The sequence below is a fragment of the Cuculus canorus genome, chromosome 28, assembly GCF_017976375.1.
Source record: "Cuculus canorus isolate bCucCan1 chromosome 28, bCucCan1.pri, whole genome shotgun sequence".
Lineage (NCBI taxonomy): Eukaryota > Metazoa > Chordata > Aves > Cuculiformes > Cuculidae > Cuculus > Cuculus canorus.
Genome location: NC_071428.1, coordinates 451,113 through 472,632, shown reverse-complemented (window position 1 = coordinate 472,632; position 21,520 = coordinate 451,113). Strand labels below are relative to the sequence as shown.

At 54.3% G+C, this 21,520-nt stretch overlaps 1 protein-coding gene across 2 annotated transcripts; it reads left to right on the top strand.

The window, feature by feature from the left end:
• Positions 1-572: 572 nt before the first annotated feature.
• RPRD2 (regulation of nuclear pre-mRNA domain containing 2) lies at positions 573-21,023 on the top strand. 2 transcript variants are annotated; one of them, XM_054051018.1, is made up of 11 exons: positions 573-1,056; positions 7,093-7,222; positions 9,689-9,789; positions 10,961-11,038; positions 12,565-12,617; positions 13,333-13,459; positions 13,905-14,080; positions 15,019-15,304; positions 15,753-16,028; positions 16,876-17,079; positions 17,746-21,022. In XM_054051018.1, the coding sequence occupies exons 1-11, from the start codon at positions 867-869 to the stop codon at positions 20,424-20,426; spliced, it is 4,302 nt and encodes a 1,433-aa protein (XP_053906993.1). In that variant the 5' UTR covers positions 573-866; the 3' UTR covers positions 20,427-21,022. The 2 variants fall into 2 exon arrangements, with proteins under 2 accessions (XP_053906993.1, XP_053906994.1); XM_054051019.1 differs by lacking the exon at positions 10,961-11,038 and having other exon boundaries at positions 17,746-21,023.
• The last annotated feature ends 497 nt before the right edge of the window (positions 21,024-21,520 follow it).

Below are 21,520 nucleotides of genomic sequence, written 5' to 3'. Positions count from 1 at the left end.
TGTCGAGCTTCTCCTCGACCAGCACCCCAAGCCCTTCTCCTCGGGGCTGCTCTCCATCCCATCATCCCCATCGTGATTGCCCGGGGATTGCCCCGACCCAGGGGTTGGACCTCCCCCTTGTTGAACCGCATGAGGGCCGTTAGCGCAGGCGCAGTGAGGCAGAGGAGGGCGGGGCCGTGAGGCGGTGCAGAGGCGAGTGGGACACAACGTGAGGGGCAGCGCATGCGCGCTGAGTCAGTGGAGGGCAAGGCCGTGAGGAGGTGCAAGGGGCGGGACCAGGCGGTTCAGCGCATGCGCATTGAGGCAGCTCAGGCCCGCGAGTCGGTGCATGCGCACTGAGGCAGAGGCGGCTGGAGGCGGGCCGGCGAGGCTCGGCGCATGCCGTACGCATTAAAGCGTTACAGGCGGGGGGGGGGGGCTGGCGCCGGGCTGGTCAGCGCATGCGCACTGGGGCGGAGGCGTCTGAGGGGCGAGTCCACGCATGCGCACTGAGGTGGCGCAGGCGCGGCGGGCTGGAGGCCCCGGCGCTGGGCCCCCCCACCGCGCATGCGCAGCAGCGCCCGATGCCTTCGCACCGCCCCGCGCGAGGGAGCCCGGCACAAAATGGCGGCGGCTGCGGGGGGGCGGGCGCGGCGCTCGGGGCGGGACCCCCGGTGACCGGGGCCCAGCGCCGGGGCCTAGCGCCTCCGCACCCACCGCAGCGAGCCTGCCACACCGCCCTCGAGGCGGCGCCGTTGCCTTCGTCCTCCTCCTCCCTGCGTGGCCGTCCCCGCCTTTCACCGCCCCCCCGCCAAGGCTGAGGCGCCGCCGCCCGGGCCTCCTCGATCCGGTAGCGCCGCCCCTGTCGGGGCTTGCAGGGCGGGAAGATGGCGGCGGGCGGCGGGGGCCGGGCCTCCTCGTCGTCCTCGTCCGGCGCCCTGGAGGCCTCGCTGGATCAGAAGCTGCAGGCGGTGACCAACACGATGGAATCCATCCAGGGCCTCTCGTCCTGGTGCCTGGAGAACAAGCGGCACCACAGCACCATCGTCTGCCACTGGATGAAGTGGCTGCGGCGCTGTGAGTGCGGCGGGGGGCACCGGGAGGAGCGGCCCCTGCGCTCGGGCAGGGCCCTGCCTGCAGCTCCGGGGCTGTCAGAGGCGGGGAGCGGGGCAGGGGGTGTGGGGAGATGGGGGGCAGCGCTGGGGGCTGTGGAGGTGACGCCAGGCAGGGAACTGGGATCCCTGATGGCTGGGGAATCTCAGCGTCGTGCAGCTTTTGTGCTTGGCATCACCTCATTGCTTTTAAAACAGCAGAACTTTGGTGTTTGCTCCCAAATGATGGCGCTACCAGCAGCCCCGCAGCCTGCATGCATGCTGCTGGGATCGTCTACAACTGTACTTTGGGGGCACGGAGGTACAGGTGCCTTCAGCCGTGGTGGGGGAGTGGTCCCTGCGCTCGGACAGGGCCCTGTCTGCAGCCCCGGGTCTGTCAGGAGTGAGGATCGAGCCCTGCTTGGCACAGGGGGGTCAGGGAGGTGGAGGGCAGCCTGTGGGGCAGCGCTGGTGGCTTTGGGGGTGACATCAGGCTGATGGCTGGGAAATCTCAGCATCATGCAGGTTTTGTGCTTGGCATCATCTCATTGCATTTACAACAACATAAATTATGTGTTTGCACCCAAATGGCGGCACTAGGGCCCCGTGACCCCTCTGTGCACCCCACTGGGGTCATCTGGAGCCATATTTTGGGAGCTGAGGGTTACAGGCGCCTTCATCCATGCTGGGGGAGCAGCTCCTGTGCTTGGGCAGGACCCTGCATGTGGCCCCGGAGCAGTCGGGGGCGAGTAGTGGGGTAGGGGGTGTGGGGAGATGGGGGGCAGCCTGTGGGGCTATGCTGGAGGCTTTGGGGTTGACACCAGCTAGCAAGCTGAGATCCCTGATGGCTGGGGAATCTCAGTGTCATGCAGCCTCTGGGCAGAGTTTGTGCTTGGCATCTCCTTGTTGCATTTAGAACAACATAAATTGGGTGTTTGCACCCAAATGGTGGCACCAGCGCCCCGTGACCCCTGTGTGCGCTCTGCTGGGGTCATCTGTAACTGTGTTTTGGGGACACAGAGGCACAGGTGCCTTCAGCTGTGTCGAGAGAGTGGCCCTTGTGTCTGGGCAGGGCCCTGCCTGCAGCCCCGGGTCTGTCAGGAGTGAGGATCGAGCCCTGCGTGGGGCAGGGGGGTCAGGGAGATGGGGGGCAGCTTGTGGGGCAGCGCTGGGGGCTTTGGGGGTGACGCCAGGCAGGGAACTGAGATATCTGATGGCCAGGGAATCTCAGCATCGTGCAGCCCGTGGGCAGGTTTTGTGCTTGGTATCTCCTTGTTGCATTTAGACCAGCATAAATTAGGTGTTTGCATCCAAACGAAGGCGTCGCTAACCCCGCTGCACCCTACCAACCCCCCTCACTCTTCTTTTGCTCCAAAAGTTAAAGTGAAGCTTTGCAGTAACGTGGAGATAGCGTTCCCATCCGTGAGCATTGCTCCAGATGGTGCCAAACCTGCCGTAGAGTTTGGGATCGTTTTTCTCTGTCCAGGTCCTTGTGGAGGACCCTCTTCCCCCAGGCTTGGTTTGTGTTTACTCTTGTCCACGTGATTAAAGAGAGCAAGGTGGGAGCCCAAGGGCTCTTCCTGATCCATACAGATCCACTGGTGAGGAGAAGCTGGCCCTGGTCCATCCTGCCTTGCTGAGGTCCCACCTCTCCTGGAATCCTATTCCCTCTGACAGCCCTTGGCACCGGGGGGTTCCTGTGGGACCGTTCACTGTCCTCCCTCTTGCTCCAAACAAAATCCAGGCTCCTCTGGACTTGGTGTCTCCTGTCCCAGCTGCCCGCTGGCTCCTCTCCGGCACCTCAGTGAACCCCACCGTAGGTGAGGCTCAGCACCACAGCTCTGTGTTCCCTGCTTGTGCCTCTCAGGGCTGGTCCTGGCTTTGCCCAGCTGGGAGTGCGGAGCTTTTGGAGCGTTCACGGCAGTGCAACTCCCCCGTGTTTATCATCCTGCAGCTCTCGTCCCACTGGCAAGTGGAGTGGAGATTTCTCTGGCCTGCTGCCGCTTCTCATTGGCTGGCATTTGTCTTTGGCCAAGCTTCCAGAAGCACTGCCCCTTCCTTCCCCCTTGCACTCCTCTATTCCTCCTTCTCAGGCTCATCAAAAGCAGTTTAATTGTTCCTGTTTGCAGGGCCCTTGAGGCTCCGTTCCTGCTCTGCCCAGGTTCACTGTCAGCCCCTGCCCGTCGTCCCTCGGTGCCAGCCTGGATGTTCATTTGTTGGGTACGAGCACTTCCCAAGCTTTCTCATGGTGGGTGAGAAGCTGGACAGGAGCCGGCAAAGAGCGCTCACAGCCCAGAAATGACCCATGCCCTGGGCTGCATCCAGAGCAGGGAGGGATGGATTCAGCCCCTCTGCTCCGCTCTGAGACCCACCTAGAGCCTATGTCCAGCTCTGGAGTCCTCAGCACAGGAAGGACGTGGAGCTGTTGGAGTGAGTCCAGAGGAGGCCATGGAGATGATCAGGCTGAAGCACCTCCTGTACGAGGTCAGAATGAGAGAGTTGGGGTTGTTCAGCCTGGAGAAGAGGAGTCTGCGGGGAGACCTTAGAGCAGCTTCCAGTGCTGAAAGGGGCTGCAGGAGATCTGGGAAGGGGCTCTGGATCAGGGAGTGCAGGGAGAGGACGAGGGGAACGGTTTTGATCTGCAAGAGGGGAGATTGAGATGAGATTTTGGGAAGAAATGTTTTTCTGTGAGAGTGGGGAGGCCCTGGAACAGGTTGCCCAGAGCCGTGGTGGCTGCCCCATCCCTGGAGGAGTTCCAGGCCAGGTTGGATGGACCTTGGAGCCCCTGATCCGGTGGGAGGTGTCCCTGCCCATGGCAGGGGTGGGACTGGATGGGCTTTGAGGTCCCTTCAACCCAAACCATTCCATAGTTCTATAACATCACTGGGATAGAAAGAGCATCTAGCACTGGTGATGTGATCAATTACTGAAGCTGATTGATTATTTTGGGGAACGCTGGCTCTGGATCGTTCCAGGCAGCCGGGCAAGCACAGCACCGCTCCGGTTGGATTTCCAGCCCTGCGGGCAGAGCAGAGCACTCCTCACTCCGACAAACTCCAATCTGCCATGTAAGCGCCTTTAGGACAAAGGTTGTAAAGAACAGTTTCTTGTGCCGAATCCTTGTTGTGTTTGTTGCTGTAAAAGCTTGTCCTGGGACACAGGAGCTGAGGCTCCATGACACAGTGTCAGAGTAGCCTGATGGGAACGATGGGAAATACCTTCAGTAAGAAACAGCTGGAAAATATATGAGGAGTGAAGTCAGAGGTGAGAAACAGGCAGTGGTGCTGGAGGAGGCAATGGCTGCACGATGTCCTGTGTCCCGGCAGCTGCTGAGGGCATGGCCAGCACTGTGGGGAGCAGGAACACCCCAGGTCTGGCTGTACCTTATTCCCCTGCACCGTTCTTGCCCTGGATTTGAGGTCGGCCAATGCTCTGTGTTCACCCACCGGGTGCCTGTAGAGATGCTTGGCCGCTGCCAGCGAGGAGCGAGGAGATTCGGTGCTACCTGTAGGGGCTCGTGGAGGCTTCACAGCTTCTACCTGTTGAGGATTTGATGGTCAAACCACACTTGGCCTTTGCATGTGTCCTCAGCTTTGCTTTCCCAACAAGGCTGCCTTTGAAAGAGCTTCATTTGTTCCAAACACCTTTAATTATCCTTAATATCCCAGTGCGAGCTCACACGGTCAGAATGTTCCTGGTGTGAGCTTTTCAAGCAGGTTTGGTGTGTCCCAGGGCTCCGAGTCTGGACCTGGATCTGCTTGCCTGGTGCCGATTCCTCATCCAGGATCGAGCCCTTCTGCAGGGCGAGAGCTGCATACGGAAAGGAGTCCTGGAGTGCGCTGGTGTTTCACACCCAGCTTCCCATACACAAGTGCGCCAGGCCATTCATCAGCCAGGATTCTCTGCCTTTTAATGAAGCTTTGGGATAATTGCGTTCAGCATGCTAGAAATGAACTAATCCCATGTTTCTGTGGCTACCATCCTGCTCCTATGGGCTCATTGCCGGAAGCCTAAACATGGCCAACAACCCTTCTCCCCACATTGGAGAAGAATATTAGAAAGGAGGGAGGTGATATTTATTGATTAATTTCCAATAAAAGCATGTGATCTTAAAAAGTGTTGGCCGGAAAACACTCCTTTAGCGGCTTTTGCTTCATTTTGTGACAATCCTGGCTTTATTTCTGGTTGGCTTCGAGCAGGAGCTGCCAGAGATCGAGTCGCGGTGGCAGGGAGTTGGGATCAGTAAAGGTGGGCTCTCGCCAAGAGCTCTGGGCCAGGAGTGATGCTAAGAGCTTCCTGACGGAAAAACCTGGGGACTAGGATAGCCGTGACGTGCAGGTGTGCAGCAGGAAGATGCTGTGCCAGGGTAGGGACAGCTGGAAAATGAAGCGGGATAGAGAATCCGGGGATTTGTAGGTAAAGAGTCTGATTACCAGTGTTGCTGGGGTTCAGGTGGAACACGCACAATACTAGGAATCATAGAATCATGGAATGGGTTGGATTGGATTGGAAGGGACCCCAAAACCCGTCCAGTTCCAGCCATGGACAGGGACACCTCCCACTGGATCAGGGGCTCCAAGCCCCACCCAACCTGGCTTTGAACCCCTCCAGGGATGGGGCAGCCACTGCTGCTCTGGACAACCTGGGTCAGGGCCTCTCCACCCTCACAGCAAAACATTTCTTCCTAAGATCTCATCTCAATCTCCCCTCTTTCAGCTCAAATCCGTTCCCTTCGTCCTATCCCTGCACTCCCTGACCCAGCGCCCCTCCTCAGCTCTCCCAGAGCCCTTTGCCGGGCTGGAAGTTGCTATAAGGTCTCCTCGCAGCCTTCTCTTCTCCAGACTGAACAACCCCACCTCTCCCAGCCTGACCTTGTACAGGAGGTGCTCCAGCCTTGCGTCATCTCCATGGCCTCCTCTGGGCTCCCTCCGACAGATCCATGTAGGAAGGTGGGAGCCTGCTGGAGTTCACAGCACATGAAACCAAACCATCTATTGTCACCATTCCTATATTTAAATCCTCGTATTGTGTCATTAAATTAAGTGAAGAAGGGAATTAGCATGTACATGAGCTGACTGCGCTACAAGCGCTGCTACTGGCCAAGGGAAGAGAAGGTTTGCTGAAATAATTAACTGTGGAGCTGAGCCTGAGGAAGGTGGGAGGCGTGTTTGGAGTCCGGCTGCGGCGGGAGGCTTGGGTGCGAAGGTCGGTGCCGGCTCAGCAGGGACTGGGAGGCCTTTTTGGAGAAATCAGTCCCTGGGGAGACAGGACGAGGATCCGTGATCTTCTGTGCATGCACAAAAAACATTAAATCAGGTATTGGAGAGGGCCGTCCCAACAGCCGTGTCCAAGAAACATGCAGTGCTTACATGTTAATAAACACTGATTTATTAATAGGAGGCATTTAGAGGGATGTGGAGAAGGTTTTCCCTCTGGAGAGCTGTGGGTGCAGGTACACGATGGGCGAAGCCTCCGTAAAGATGCAAGTCTTGGAGACCATTTTAAGCTATTACAGCTTAAAAAGAGATATTTTTTTTATGTGATGGTTCTTGGCGAGTCTGAATAAGTGGCCTCTCAATTATTAAACAGGAGGTTGCGTTAGTTGTTAGGGTGGTAATGCTGGAGCTTTGGACACTGGACCAGGCCTGTGCTTTGGAGTGGTTGCGTTTTTTGCCCTGCAGAAGCCCATGCTGGTTTGTGTTTGGTGATGTGGATCCTCCTGGCTGTACAGATCCTCTTGCTACCATGGGTGTCATAGAGATAACACAGAGTCAGCGGCTTTTTGGGGCCTTTCTAAGCCCAAGTCAGAGCCAAGACCTGCCAGTCCTGCTTATGGATTTGGGGAAGGTCTGGAAATGATTTGTGAGTTGAAATCTTCCTCTCCACTCCCTGGTTTTCCAACAAGGAAAACTCCAACAGTCCAATGCTGAACCTCCTCAAAAGCAGGCACTGAAATGTTACCAAAGCATGGCTGACTCCAGTTCTACTTGATGATAAGCCTTAATTTTCTTTTTACCTTTAGCTGCCTTTCCCCATCGACTGAACCTTTTCTACTTGGCCAACGATGTCATACAGAACTGCAAAAGGAAAAACGCGATTGTCTTTCGGGATGCGTTTGCAGAAGTGCTTCCTGAAGCTGCTTCATTAGTGAAGTAAGTAACATGTTAGAATATTGAGTGTCCCCAAAAATGTCAATTTTTCCTTCTGACACCTCAGAGTCTCTAGAAACATCAGCAGAATTTGAAGGATTTTGTTCGATGACTGTGTGGGCTTGAACCTCTCTACAAGGAGCAGGTGTTTAATTTGCGTGGGGGTCTCATTTGAGTACGATTATCATGTGAAGTGGTGCGAGGGGTGATCACATGTATGTGCCCTGTAAATCTGCCCTCCCCTTGCTTGCAGGCTCAGGGGAGCGCCTGCAGCGAGGATGGGTGCAACGAGACAGGGAGGAGAAGGAGAAAGAGGAGAAGGGGAAAGGAGATCCTTGTGGTCTCCAGGGATCTGCTTGTGGCTGACCACCATGAGAACAAGCGCCACAGATCATAGAATCATAGAATGGTTTGGGTTGGAAGGAACCTTAAAACCTAAGCAATTGCAACCCCCTGACATGGACAGGGACGCCTCCCACTGGGTTAGGGGCTCCAAGCTCCGTCCAAAGTGGCCTTGAATACCTCCAGGGATGGGGCAGCCACAGTTTCTCAGCTTCTCTGTCTCCTGTGCTGCCATACCCATCTGCTAAAACATTATTGAGGGGTGGTTTTGCACTCTGCTGGAAATCAGAGACTTTAATTAATTAGAGTAATGTGGAATGAAAAGATCTCTTGAGCCGTGTCCAGGTGAGCCCCGTCCCGTCCCTGCTGTGGGGCAGGGTGCCTGGCTGCCTTTGGGTTTCCGAATCCTCCTCAGCCCAGGTGGTCCTGAAGGAGCAGGACGTGGTGAAACTACAGAGCAGCTCTGTAGCAGTAACTTGGTGTTGCTGGTTTGTGGTAGCAGCAGATGGTTTGAACATAGGATGAGGCAGGGAAGAGGTTAAAGTTGGGCAGCTCATTAGCGTATGTTTAAATATAGGTTGCCGTAAGAGAAAGTTAAAATGCTGTTAATAGATGCCAACAATGAGGAGGAGGAGGGAGGAAAAAAAATCTGTGGAGTATCAGCCACCAAAGCAAGAGGGAGAAGGAAAAGTAACAGCCAGAGTTGCAGGTCAGCAATCCTTGATAGCGCTGCAGGCTTGCGGAGCCCCTGCTGCTTTCAGGCATCCGTGTAGGGGATTAAGCGGATAACGGTTCCGTGAACTTGCTGCTTCCATCCCTCCGTGATGGTGTAGTGTGAGGGTGAGACTCGGGTGCCCTTTACAGACCCTGACAGAAGATCTTTGTCTCTTCCCTGTGCATCCTGCTGGTCCTGACGGGTGGTGCCATCCTGTCTGCCCTGCTGTGAAGCTTTACGGGGCCGGGACAGCAGAGTTGCCATCACTAGCCTCCTCTCGGCCAGTTTACAGAGCAGCAGAAGCAGCCAGAGAATTGTGGCTCTTCCCTGGGGCGCTTAGCTGGAATGCGGACACGGCCGGGTTCATAGGCGAGCCAGCCGGCTGCTCCCATGGTCCCTCCGGATCCAAACAGCTCCGTGAAGGCCCACAAGGGAGCGGAGCAGCCCCTTGGCTCTGGGTTTGGAGACCTGTCACTGTGCCAGCTGCCACCCGCGTCCCACAGGGAGCAGTGGTGTCAGCTCCACTTTCCAGCTAGTGTTTATTATTCCAAGCTGGAGTCTTCAGGGGCAGCCACTTGGTTTCTGGCAGGGGTCAGGCTCGCGTGCTGCCCTCGCAGCGCTAAGTTGGTGGCATGTGACCTTTAATTCCGGTTGCTTTGCAGGAATTGCTTTGGGTGACGGACAGTGATGACTGCTCTGGGCATGCGTTTTCCCTCTCATCCCAAGAGTCCCTCACGTCTGCACCCTTGTGCTGACTCAGGAGTAAAGGAAGGGCACGCTCTGAGACTGGTTACAGATGTTTTGTTTGACATTTTTTTTCCTTGGAGCAGAAGCACCTGGATGCCAGACGCTGTTCACTGCCAGGCATCTCATGCACTTTCTTTCTTTGGAGATTCTCACAGGTGACATTGCTCATCACCTTGATGGAGTCCCAACACCGCTCATCACCTGCGATGCAGTCACTTCTCTTTCAAGTAGCTCCTCTTCATTGACACGAGGGTGATGGAACTTTGTTCCAGTTCCCCCTTAATAATCACTTTTTTTCCCCACGGCATCCTTATAAGAAGCTGCTTTGGAGGAGTAACACCTTTTTTTTTCCCGTGAAGAAAGGCTTCAGAGAGATCCTATTGGGGTTCCAACTGCTCCAAAACGTTCTAATTTTACCCCAGAAAGGGCCTTGATTCATTACTTTACGAAGTGTGTGTGCTTAACTGAGTACGTGGAGTTGCTGCCTTGGTCTCACTGGGACTCTGCAGTGAAGCAAAGCCATCGCCTGGACAGGAAACATCCTGGTCTGAGGGGTCTTTTAAAGCTTTGATTTAAACAAGTCATTATTTACATTGTTCTCCATTCTACAATTGTGAGAAATCGCAGTGTGGGGGTACAGATGACCCAGTCTGCTCCTCTTTCAGGGATCCATCCGTTTCCAAATCCATCGAACGGATCTTCAAGATCTGGGAGGACAGGAACGTGTACCCCGAGGAAACCATTCTGGCGCTGAAAGAAGCTCTGAGTAAGTTACTCACCCTTTGTGTTTCTTACCTTGCAAACCAACGCGTGAGGTTAAAGGAAACGCCTGGAGTCACTGGGTACAAGAATTTTGCGCGTTCCTCTTCTTTCTGCCTTTGCTCCCAGCGCAGACTTTAATGCAGCGAGGTGTCGTACGTGAGCAGCGCTGAATTCCCCTGCTCCATGGGGATTGTTCTTTTCTAAAGCCGACACTGAGTCCTTTCACGTAAGCTGGAGTCGTTCCAGCCGAGACCAAACAGAACCTGGAGGTGAAGTGGTCCTGCAGGTCCTGAGCTCGAGGGTCATGTCCCTGGCTCTGCCTCGGAGCAGGAGCCGCCTCGGCGAGTGATGGAGGGGGCTCCTCGCCTTCCCAGGCCGTCCTCGCAATAAGTTATTTTCATTAATAATATTTGTGGAGTAGGGAAGAGGCTGGGAGCAGGGCTGGAGGGTGAAGTGTCCTCGAGGAATCACAAAAGAGCTTGGAAAGCTGGAATGGCTGATGTTAACTGGGAACGTGGGTAGGCAGTTAAACCAGGAACCAGCCGATACTCAAATACTTGAAGGAAACCAGTCCACGTTTCTGCTTTGCTTGGTTGCATCACTGAGAGCTAAAGGTGCTTCAGGAAACCCTCACGTGTAGTTTGAGAGCCGGTCATCGTCAGGGCAGGAGGAACAGTGTCTCTCAGGGCCAGGCTGTGGCGTGTGAAAAAGCTGTAGGTGGGCGTTGCGTGTTCCAAAGTGAAGTTTACATTCTGAAATCTCTAAATTGGGTAACTTTCAGAACAATAATGTCTCAGATTATTTTTTTAATTAGGGATTCTGGCTGTTTTTCACGACGCATGTTACTTGCCTGTTGAATGCTGATCCTGTAAGAGCCAAGCGGTACAGGGTTTTTTGCCATGTTTTTCCTTTTTACTTGTTTCTGTGATTTTTGAACTGTCTCGCTGCAAGGGCAAACAGAAAATTGATTTAAAAGTAGACCATCCCCCAGGTTGCTGCATTCCTGAGGAAACCGAGGTTCTCTTGGGCATCCAGCAGCTCGTCAGAGGAAGTTGGTCGAGGTGTTTTAAACCAAATTTCTGTTCACTCTTTTAACTGTGCAACCGCATGGCACCAAAACCAGATTCGGAAAGGAATCCCATAATGCCAGACTGCAAAAATGAAATGTTTTCCAGGTACCACTTTCAAAACTCAGAAGCAGCTGAAAGAAACTCTGAACAAACAACCGAATAAGCCGTGGAAGAAATCGCAAAGTAAGGAACCAATGTGAACTCTCTGAACTAATTCTAGCAGTTGCCTTCTCGAGGAGCAGAAGGAAGGCTGTCCCAAACCGGGCAAGGCAACTCGGACTAAAACACGAGCCAGCATGCGTCTTCCAGGCTTGTAAAGCTCCTGGCAGGCTAAAATGTAAAGCGCCAAGGAGCCGTTGCTAGAAAATTGCTTTTTAAATGAATGAAGTAAGGAAAAAAATACCTTTATGAGAGCAGAGGTTACGGACAGCAGAGAAAAGAGATGGTGGAGCCTCTTGGAGCCTGGCGTTAGGCTGTTTGGAGCTGGAGAGAAGAGAGACAGAGCCGAGGGGTCTGGCAGCAGGAGGTGCCTTCGTGCATGTGAATGCGTCTTCAGGAGCAGAGTAGGTGCTGGTGTGAAAGAAATCTGAAAGCTGACAGTGCCGATAAGGAGCAGCAGCGTCCAGCAGTGCCAGGAGCGCAGTCCTGCAGGAAAGCTGTTTAGAAAACACCAGTTTATTAATTATAAAAGCTAAAGCCTTGAATTGTCCATACAGTGAGCTGGTGGAACGTTAGGTGTTAGGACATAGCATGCGCCCGCCTGAGATCAGAAGGGTGACAAAAGAGTTTGGAAGCATTTATGACTTGGCCTAACGTCACAGGCTGCTTTCCCAAACAAAACTGCCATAGAATCATGGAATGGTTTGGGTGGGAAGGGACCTCAAAGCCCATCCAGTTCCACCCCCTGGAACGCTTCCCACTGATCGGGGGCTCCAAGCCCCTTCCAGTCTGGCTTTCAACACCTCCAGGAATGGAGTAGCCACCACTGCTCTGGGCAACCTGCACCAGGGCCTTCCCACTCTCACAGCAAAACATTTCTCCCCAAGATCTCATCTCAATCTCCCCTGTTTCAGCTTCCACACTGAGCTTGGATGAAGGATTTAACTGTTTCCTTCTCACCAGATCTTGTTTTGTCCAAAAGCCAATGGATTCTGTGTCTCTTAACAGTGGGATTCGTTCCCCCCGCTCTGCTGATGAGATATCAGAGTAGAGGCATGAGAGTTGTTAAGGCTCAGAGCATGGTGAGGCCTAAAGTACCAAGAGGATTCTCCATCCAAAGGGAATACCGGCTGTGTGCGTCAGCTCCAAGTCTGGCCCTCAGGAAGTAACATCACCTTCCTTGTCTGATGGGTTTACCCCTCTCTACAAGGCTGTCAGATCAGCCCTTGCAGGGCCTCCCCTTCCCAACAGCAGAGCTGGCAGAGACAGGAGCAGTAAATGCCTGTAGCACCTTAAAGAAAGGATAAAAAGTGATAGTGTCACGAGTTGACCTCAGTCGCAATCTCATGTGACCACGTCCTGTTTAGCTAACAGTGAGCCAGAGCGTTGAGGGACATCCATGTGGAGGGGTGAATGTGATGATTTACGACAGCCTGCGAGTCGTTTATGGAATTATCTTAACACATTTTTAATTAGAGCTGCTTTGTGACTTAACTTTTGTTCCAGGTGTAGTTCCTTGGGTTCTTCATTCTATTTCTTTATTCCAACAGCATCCACAAACCCGAAAGCTGCGTTGAAGTCCAAGATTGTTGCGGAATTCAGAGTAAGTCTGCGAGTGGAAACGCTCTGTGGCACTGACCTCTGTCTCTGGGCTTTGTGTGGTTCATGTCACCGGCAGCTTCAGCTTGATGGGAAGCTCTGGTGCTCAGTGTCTTTGTTCTTCGGCATAATAACGCCTGCTAGAAATCTCAGTGTGAGTGCTGGGGGCGCTGTTAGGGACAATGAGGCAGCTGGAGAGCACTTGGAGCAGCGTGGAGGCTTCCTGTGGAGACACTGGTTTTCCTTTGGGGTAAACTGGTGCAAAGGAGCAGTTTGCCTTGGGAGCTGCGTAAAGGCCATGAGCTCTACACTTGGAGGAGCTGGCCAAGGCATACAGTCAGGTCATCACAGTGAAGGAGTTTAGGATGGCCAAGGAGCTGATAGGAATTGAATCCCCTGAAGGAGTGCAGTGAGTTAAGGAAGTGCGTGGGCTGTAGGAGAGTGTAAAAAGAACACAAAAAAAAGGTGGGCCCTACTCCAAGTCATCATAGAATCATGGAGTAGTTTGGGTTGGAGGGGACCTCAAAGCTTGTCCAGTTCCACCTCCTGCCATGGGCAGGGACACGTCCCACGGGATCAGGGGCTCCAAGCCCCATCCAACCTGGCCTTGAGCTGGAGTGGTGTTTGTTGCTGAAGTTGGTGCGTGCCATTTGCACTGTGCAGGGACCTTCTCTTGGGCAGAATGTGACAAGAATGCTTTTCTTGGTTGTTTTTTCCAGCCTCAGTCTCTCATTGATGAGCTGCTGTTGTACAAGCGCTTGGAGGACCAGATAGAGCTGAAGGAGAAGCAGCTCTCCACGATGAGAGTGGACGTGTGCAGCACTGAAACGCTGAAGTGCTTGAAAGGTAAAGGCAGCGCATGACGCAACAAACCCCAAAGGAGGCACAAATCACATTGTAGCAGCTCCTCAGCTGAGCCTTAGACCAGAAATCGGCGTCTAAGGCTCAGCTCTAAAAATGCTGTTAAGAAGCACCAAGATGGAGCCTGAAACCATTGTTAATTGGAAACTGCTGGTATAAACCTGCAGATACCGAGCTCAGACAAAGCAAAAACGATGAAGATCTGGTTTTTATGCTATTCAAACACACTGTCTTACATCATTAAAATCTGCGTTGTCTATAATGTATTCAGAATCCCTTAAATAACTTTTTAACGGCTACCAATGTGATCTGGGGAGCATCCAGCAATGTCTGATGTCCAAACCTCCCAGTTGCTGCTGTCGAGGATGCACTCCAGAGACCTGATTTCCCATTTGACAGCTTATTTACCATGGTGTTGATCTCCTTGCAGACAAAACGGGAGGAAAGAAGTTCTCCAAGGAGTTTGAAGAAGCAAGTTCGAAGCTGGAAGAGTTTGTTAATGGCTTAGACAAGCAAGTGAAAAATGGGCCCTCTCTAACAGAAGCCCTGGAGAACGCTGGGATATTTTATGAAGCACAGTATAAGGAAGTCAAGGTGGTAGCAAACGTGAGTAGGCTTTTTCTCAACCTTCCTCGGGCAAATCAGCATCCGCCTGTGTTCGCCAAGCATCTCGGAGTCTGGAAAATGCATCGTGTCTGCTCACACGTGGAGAGATCTGGCATGATTGTTGTAGAAATGGATTCAAAAAGAGCAGACTTGAGGTGTCAGGCAAAAAAATGAAAGACTACAAAATACAAAAGTCCATGGGCCAGCAGCTTAATTCTTAATGGTGCTGGGATTTTGTAGCCCCTCTGTATTTTTCAATGGAGACAAAATTAGAATTGTTAGGGTTGGAAAAGACCTCTCGGATCATCCAGTCCAGCCGTCAGACCAGCCCCACTGTGCGGTCTGAACCTGGTCCCCAAGTGCCATGTCTGCGTGGTGTTTGAACCCCTCCAGGGCTGGGGACTCCCCCGCTGCCCTGGGTAGTCTCTGCCAGAGACGGTGGAGGAATTTTTCCCAGTATCCATCTAAACCACCCCTCACACAACCTGAGGCTGTTTCCTCTCATCCCTTCCCTTGTTCCTTGGGAGCAGAGCCCAGCACCCACCTCGCTCCAACCTCCTTTCAGGCAGTTACAGAGAGCGATGAGGTCTCCCGTCAGGCTCCTCAGGTCTAAACAACCCCAGGTCCCTCAGATGCTCCTCATAACCCTTGTTCTCCAGGCCCTTCCCCAGCCTCGCTGACCTCCACCACACACGCTCCAGCCCGTCAGTGTCTTTCTTGGAGTGAGGGCACGTTACAGTTCATCTAAAGAATCCTGAATTATGGAAACAGCATTCATTGTGGTCAATTTACAAACTAGATGGATACACAAAGAAAGAGTTCAATAAAACAACTGACCCTACCAAAAAGAATCTGAAAGGGGCAACGTATTTGTTAGAAAATGTGTTTTTGTTTGTAAAAAATTCATTTTAAGCAGTCTGGCATCCTTTCTCCCTTAGGCTTATAAGACGTTTGCTAATCGAGTGAGCAACCTAAAGAAGAAGCTGGACCAGTTGAAAGCAACGCTTCCCGATCCAGAGGAGTCTCCCGTTCCTTCTCCAAGCATGGACGCCCCATCTCCAACAGGCTCCGAGTCCCCTTTTCAGGGGATGGGGGAGGAGGATAGCTCCCGGTCTCCGGTGGTTGGAAGCCGCAAGATGATATCTCCGGAGCCTGTGGCAGATAATCGGGATGTGGAAGACATGGAGCTCTCTGATGTGGAGGATGATGCGTCTAAAATTATTGGTACGTTCCGCAGGGGCAGCAGAGCGGCTGTTGTGTGGAAGTGGGACGGAGACAGACTGGCTTCGTCAGGCCTCATTTGGGAGGGAGAGGATGCACAGAGCCTTTGCTGGGATGCAGGTTTGGTGCTGTTGGGTTTCCATCTCCTGCCCCGTTCCCCTGATCAAAGCAGGGAAGTCCTGATCCGGTTGGGGTTGTTCCCGTCTCCCAAACCGCTCATGGAATGCATGAGTCAGAGCTGGGATGCCTAGTGATGAGGATTACACTGGAGATCCTGTATGCTGGGTCATCCTTTGGGGACAGAGAATCATGGAATCAGGGAAGGGTCTGGGTTAGAAGGGATGTTTTAGAGCCCGTCCAGTCCAGCCCCTGCCATTAGCAGGGACATTTCCAACCAGATCAGCTTGCTTGAGGTGACGGTTCTGGTCTTGCTCTCTTCTCCCCGATGCAGTGGAAGAGAGGAAGGAGAAGCAGGCTGCTCCAGCTCCGGCACCTGCGAAGGCTGAAAGCGTCCCCAAAGTGGTGCCATCAACCACTGCAGCGGGCACAACGTCGGTGACGGTGACAACACCTGCCCAGACTCATCCGACTCCTCCAGCTCCAAAGGTGGCAAGCACGGTGCCCATCGCTCCGTCACCAGCACTTGCGTTGCCCAACCTGGCTAATGTGGATCTGGCAAAGATCAGCTCCATTCTGAGCAGTTTAACTTCCGTAATGAAGAACACAGGTGAGTGAGGCCACGGTGCTGGCCCAGGTGTTTGATTAACGGAGCCAACAAATGAGTTTTGTAATCTTTGAAATCTTTAATTGTCTCAAAATAAACATGAAAATGAAAGAGTTGTACTTAGAAGGGCTGGCACACGACTCTTGGCTCCCTGAGCCTCTCCTTGCTCATGCTCCGTGGAGTTCTGCTGCAGTTGTGTCTGTGGAAAACTTAGAGTCATAGAATCATGGAATCATTGAGATTGGAAAAGCTCTCTCAGCTCATCCAGTCTAACCCTCCAGTGGGACTGAACCCTGTCCCCAAGCGCCACGGCCACACGGTTTGTGACCCCCTCCAGGGCTGGGGACCCTCCTGCTGCCCTGGGGAGCCTCGGTGAGGGCTTCACCACTCTGTCTGTGAAAGAATCTTTCCCAATATCCAATCTAACCATACCCAGGCACAACTTGTGGCCATTTCCTCTCATCCCGTCGCTTGTTCCTTGGGAGCAGAGCCCAACCCTCACCTGGCTCCATCCTCCTTTCCTGCAGCTGCTCAGACCAATGAGGTCTCCCCTCAGCCTCCACCAGACTAAACACCCCCAGGGCCCTCACTGCTCCCACAACCCCTGTTCTCCAGCCCTTTCCCAGCTCTGTTCCCTTCTCCGGACACACTCCAGCCCCTCAAGGTCTTTCTTGCAGTGAGGGGCCCGGAACTGAACCCAGGATTCGAGGATTTGAGTCCAGGGGGGCAATTCAATCCCTGCTCCTGCTGGCCACCCTATGGCTGACCCAAGCCAGGCTGCTGGTAGCCTTCTTGGCCGCCTGCTGCCTAACGAAGCAGCGTGGGTGAGCGGTGTCTGCTTCTATCCTAGGCATCAGCCCTGCTTCGAGACCTTCTCCAGGAACTCCCAGCAGCCCAACGGCTCTTACAAGTGGCCTGAAGGCTCCTGTCTTGGGGACTCCATCTGCTCCATCAAATCCACTAGCAAATATTCTCTCCAAAGTCGAAATAACTCCCGAAAGTATTTTGTCTGCTCTCTCCAAAACCCAGACTCAGACGGCACCAGCCCTGCAAGGTACGGAGGGGGTGGGAGGGAGCGCCTGGCTCCATGCTTGATGGCAGTGTCTGTGCTGAAACATCCTGCCGAGCTTATCCTAAAGGGGGAAAAACTTATTTGGAATGTGTTACATCTTTGACAAATGCAAGTGTTTCTCAGTTATTATTCGCCTTAGAGAATCCTGGAATGGTTTGGGTGGGACAGGACCTCAAAGCCCATCCAGTCCCACCCCCTGCCATGGGCAGGGACACCTCCCACAGGATCAGGGGCTCCAAGCCCCATCCAACCTGGCCTTGAACAACTCCAGGGATGGGGCAGCCACCACTGCTCTGGGCAACCTGGGTCACGGCCTCCCCACCCTCACAGCAAAACATTTCTTCCAAAAATCCCATCTCAATCTCCCCTCTTTCTGCTCAAAACTGTTCCCCTTGTCCTCTCCCTGCTTTCCCTGATGAAGAGCCCCTCCCCAGTCTTCCTGGAGCCCTGTACAAAGGTATTTGTGTGCAAATATTTGCTGTAATTTATATTTATAAATCAATCTGATTCAAAAGTCCGCACCTCAGTGCGTGTCAGTGTCAGTATAAATGCAGCAAAACCAGTTGTTTTCCTGGCTAAAAAGTCATTTTAAGGAATGGATGCTTGCCTCTTCCCTGAGTACGTGACTGCAGCGCTCTTCTTTTCCAGGTTTGTCATCCCTGCTACAGAGCGTTGCTGGAAACACGGTTCAGTCGAGCGAGGCTGCATCGCAGAGCACCGCGGCGTCTCCAGCCAACACGACCGTTCCGTGCGTGAAGGGGAGGAGTGTTCCTCCCAGCACCCAGTCCTTTCTATCCAAAAGTTTTGGTTATTCTCCCAACTCGTCTACTGCTGAGGTTTCCTCAACTTCTGTCACCAAGGCTCCCATCGGACATACTCCAGGGCTGTCCAGCTCCGGTTTTAAGCCGCCAACCAGTTCCCTGGGATTTTCCAGTTCCCACCCTACCAGTCCTTCTTCCCTTTTGCCAACAGAAACCTCACTGGGTCAATCCTCTGAAATTTCAAAAGCGAAGCTGGAGTCAGAACCCCCTTCTCCGAGCCTGGAAATGAAGATCCACAACTTCCTGAAGGGAAATCCTGGCTTCAGCGGCCTGAACTTGAATATTCCCATTCTCAGCAGCTTAGGGTCCAGCATCACAACAGAAAGTCACGCCTCTGACTTCCAGCGTGGTCCTACCAGCACTTCCATGGACAATGTGGACGGAACCCCGGTGCGCGACGAGCGAAGCGGGACGCCCACCCAGGACGAGATGATGGATAAGCCAACGTCAAGCAACGTCGACACCATCTCCCTGCTGTCCAAAATCATGAGCCCTGGTTCTTCTACTCCCAGCAGCACCAGGTCACCTCTTCAGAGTCGGGATGATGGATATTCCCAAGACCTTCCCAATTCCGTGCACACCTACCGGCCCTTCGGCCTCGGCAGAGAGTCTCCGGCTGGGCTCTACAAACAGCCTGCAGACAGCATGGAGATGCCCTCCTCTTTAATGGACTCCTCCCAGGAGAAGTTTTACCCAGACACCTCTTTTCAAGAAGACGAAGATTACCGTGACTTTGATTACTCTGGGCCTCCGCCTTCGGCCATGCTAAACCTGGAGAAGAAACCCGCCAAGTCTATCCTGAAATCGAGTAAACTCTCAGAAGGGGCAGATTACCAGCCGGTCCTGCCCAGCTACGGTCAGAGATCGCAGGAGTTTGGTGTGAAGTCGTCCTTCCCGCAGCCGATGAGGTCTATTCTCGATCAGAGCGAGAGCTGCGACCCACTGGCGTCGTCTCCAGGGATGTATGGGAGCTACGGCCTCCGGGGAAACGACTCCACCTCAGACGGCTCTCCTTCGCCCAGCAAGAACGAGGTGTTCTTCAAACCGGACTCCAACCACAACAACTTAGCCAAAGCGGCGGTGCACTCGGGCCTCCCACAGAAGCAATACCCAGACTCGCCCCACTCGATTCCCCACCGCTCGCTTTTCTCCTCTCCAAACACCCTCTCCAGCCCTGCTGGCAGAGCGTCCGCTCCGAGCGTGGAGAAGTCACTGGGCTCTTCCATTTCAACCACATCCACCATCGAGTTCAAGAACATGCTTAAAAACGCCTCCCGTAAACCCTCTGAGGAGAAGCATTTTGGCCAGATCTCCAAAAGCAGCTCTGGTGAGGGGGTGGGCCTGTCTGGAGCCACCAAGGGTGACGCGCCGCCACAGGAGGAGCACTACCGCATCGAGACTAGGGTCTCCTCCTCCTGCTTGGACTTGCCCGACAGCACAGAGGAGAAAGGAGCTCCCATCGAAACGCTGGGTTACCACAACGCCGCGAGCAGGGGGATGTCGGGAGAGCCCATCCAGACCGTGGAGTCCATCCGCGTGCTGGGGAAGGGGAATCGAGGACACGGGCGAGAGGCGAGCCGAGCGGCGGGGTGGTTCAAGATGAGCAGCAGCGGGAGCGCTTTTGATAACGGCCCCTCGGGCACCTCGGAGCTGCCCGGCATGGGCGGCTTCTCGGCACCATACAAGGAGCACGTGCCGCCCTTCCAGGAGAGCGTCAACAACTTTCGAACGAATAACTTCAGCCCTGCTTTCGAGCACCACATGCCGCCACCTCCGCCGCCCCTCGCGCCGCCGCCCATCGAGCACGGGACTCCCTTCCCGCGGGAGCCGGTGGTGCCGCCCGCTGGGCCCCCAGCCGCCCCCGCCAAGGACCACGGCAGCCTCTTCCCGAGGGATCACTCAGTCCCTTCCCGCATGCCGTCGGTGGATCACGCCAACCCCTTCTCGAAGGAAACCTCCGCTCCGCTCTCGCTGCCCCACGGCGTTCCCCCTCCTCCCTCCGTGGAGCACGCCGGTGTCCCCTTCCCCACGCCGCCGCCGCCTCCTGTTCCCGGCGAGCACGCAGGCGTCCCCTTCCCCGCTCAGCCACCGCCAGCCGGAGACCACAGCAGCGTCACCTTCCCCGCGCCGCCCCCACCGCCTATGCCGGTGGAGCACGGCGCCGGCGCCTTCCCCAAGGAGCACGGTACGATCCACCAAGGGACGATGAAAGAGCATTTCTCCGTGCACACCGGCGCGCGGGACGCCGTGGCCCAACCCCAACAACGCGACCACGGCGGCGCCGCTTCCCTCTCCCGCAGCCACGAGGCCGTGGGGCTGACCCCGCTCTCAACGCGTGGTGGCCGCAGCGCCAGGGTGTTGGTCAGGACCCCCCGCGCCGACTTCAGGCCACGCGAGCCCTTTGTTAGCAGAGACCCCTTCCATAGCCTGAAACGGCCCCGGCCGCCCTTTGGCAGGGGCGCCCCTTTCTTTGCCCCCAAGCGCCCCTTCTTCCCCCCCAGGTACTGAAGCGAAGGCTCCCACGCGAAGGCATCCGGACGCTGGGAGAGCAGTGGGGCAGTGCTTTCCCTCGGGTTTTCCATAGCTCTTTTCTTCCCCTCGAAAAACCCTGTCACCGCCTCCTAAATTAAATCTCTCATCTTTTCTGGTTCATCGTTGCCCAAACGCACCCCGTTGGTGTGAGACTAGAGGGAAAAAAAACAAAACTAAAAAAAAAAAAGAGTTTTAACAAAGAAAAAAAGAAACGTTGCCGTTAAAAGTTTCCAATAGTCGTTAAAAAGTTTTAAAAAAAAAAGGAAAAACAAGAAAAAAAACACCCTAGAAAGCCCCGAGGGAGCCGCAAGAGGAGCGAAGGGACCCCCCTGCCCCCAGAACACCCCAAAAAAAGGTAAATTCAGCCCATTCAGCTCCTGGGGGGCCCCAGCCCTCCCCCCCCCCCGGCGGAACCTGCCCCTCCTGGTTGGTTTTTTTTGGTTTCTTTTGGGGTTTTTTTCCACCCCGCGGTGATTTCTAACAATATAATCACTCGAATTCCATCTGGGATCGCTTGGAAGGCGCAGAGGGAGCCGGCGGGGGGCTCGGGGTGCTGCTCCCGCCCCGGGCTGCCCTGCAGCTTTTATATGAAGTTGGAATTTTACTTGATTTTTTTTTTTTTTTTGGGGTTCTTTTTTTTGTTGTTTTTTTTTTTTTTTAGTTGCTAGGACCCATCATATCTGTTTGATAAAGGTGTAGGGTTAAATATCTACATAAAACTTAAAAAAACCAGCGTGGTGGCTCCTTTCTTTATGCGCCTTGAGGGGGTTTCAGAGCCCCCTGGGGATGCGGGGAATGGATCTCGCATCAGCGTCCCCCACCGCTGGGGCAATGGTTCCACCCGGGGCTGCGGGGAAGCAATGGGGCCGGGAGAGACCAACGCGGCCTGGGGGAAGGAGGGGGTCGGGCATTGTATTGGCCCCGTCCCTTCCGATTGGTTACAGGTAACTGGCCACGCCCCTCATATTGGTTAGCTCTGCCTGACCACGCCCCCTCGATGGAGGACACGCCCCCACCATAAACTCATTCATCCCCATCCACCTGTGATTGATTCCAGCCCCAGTGATTGG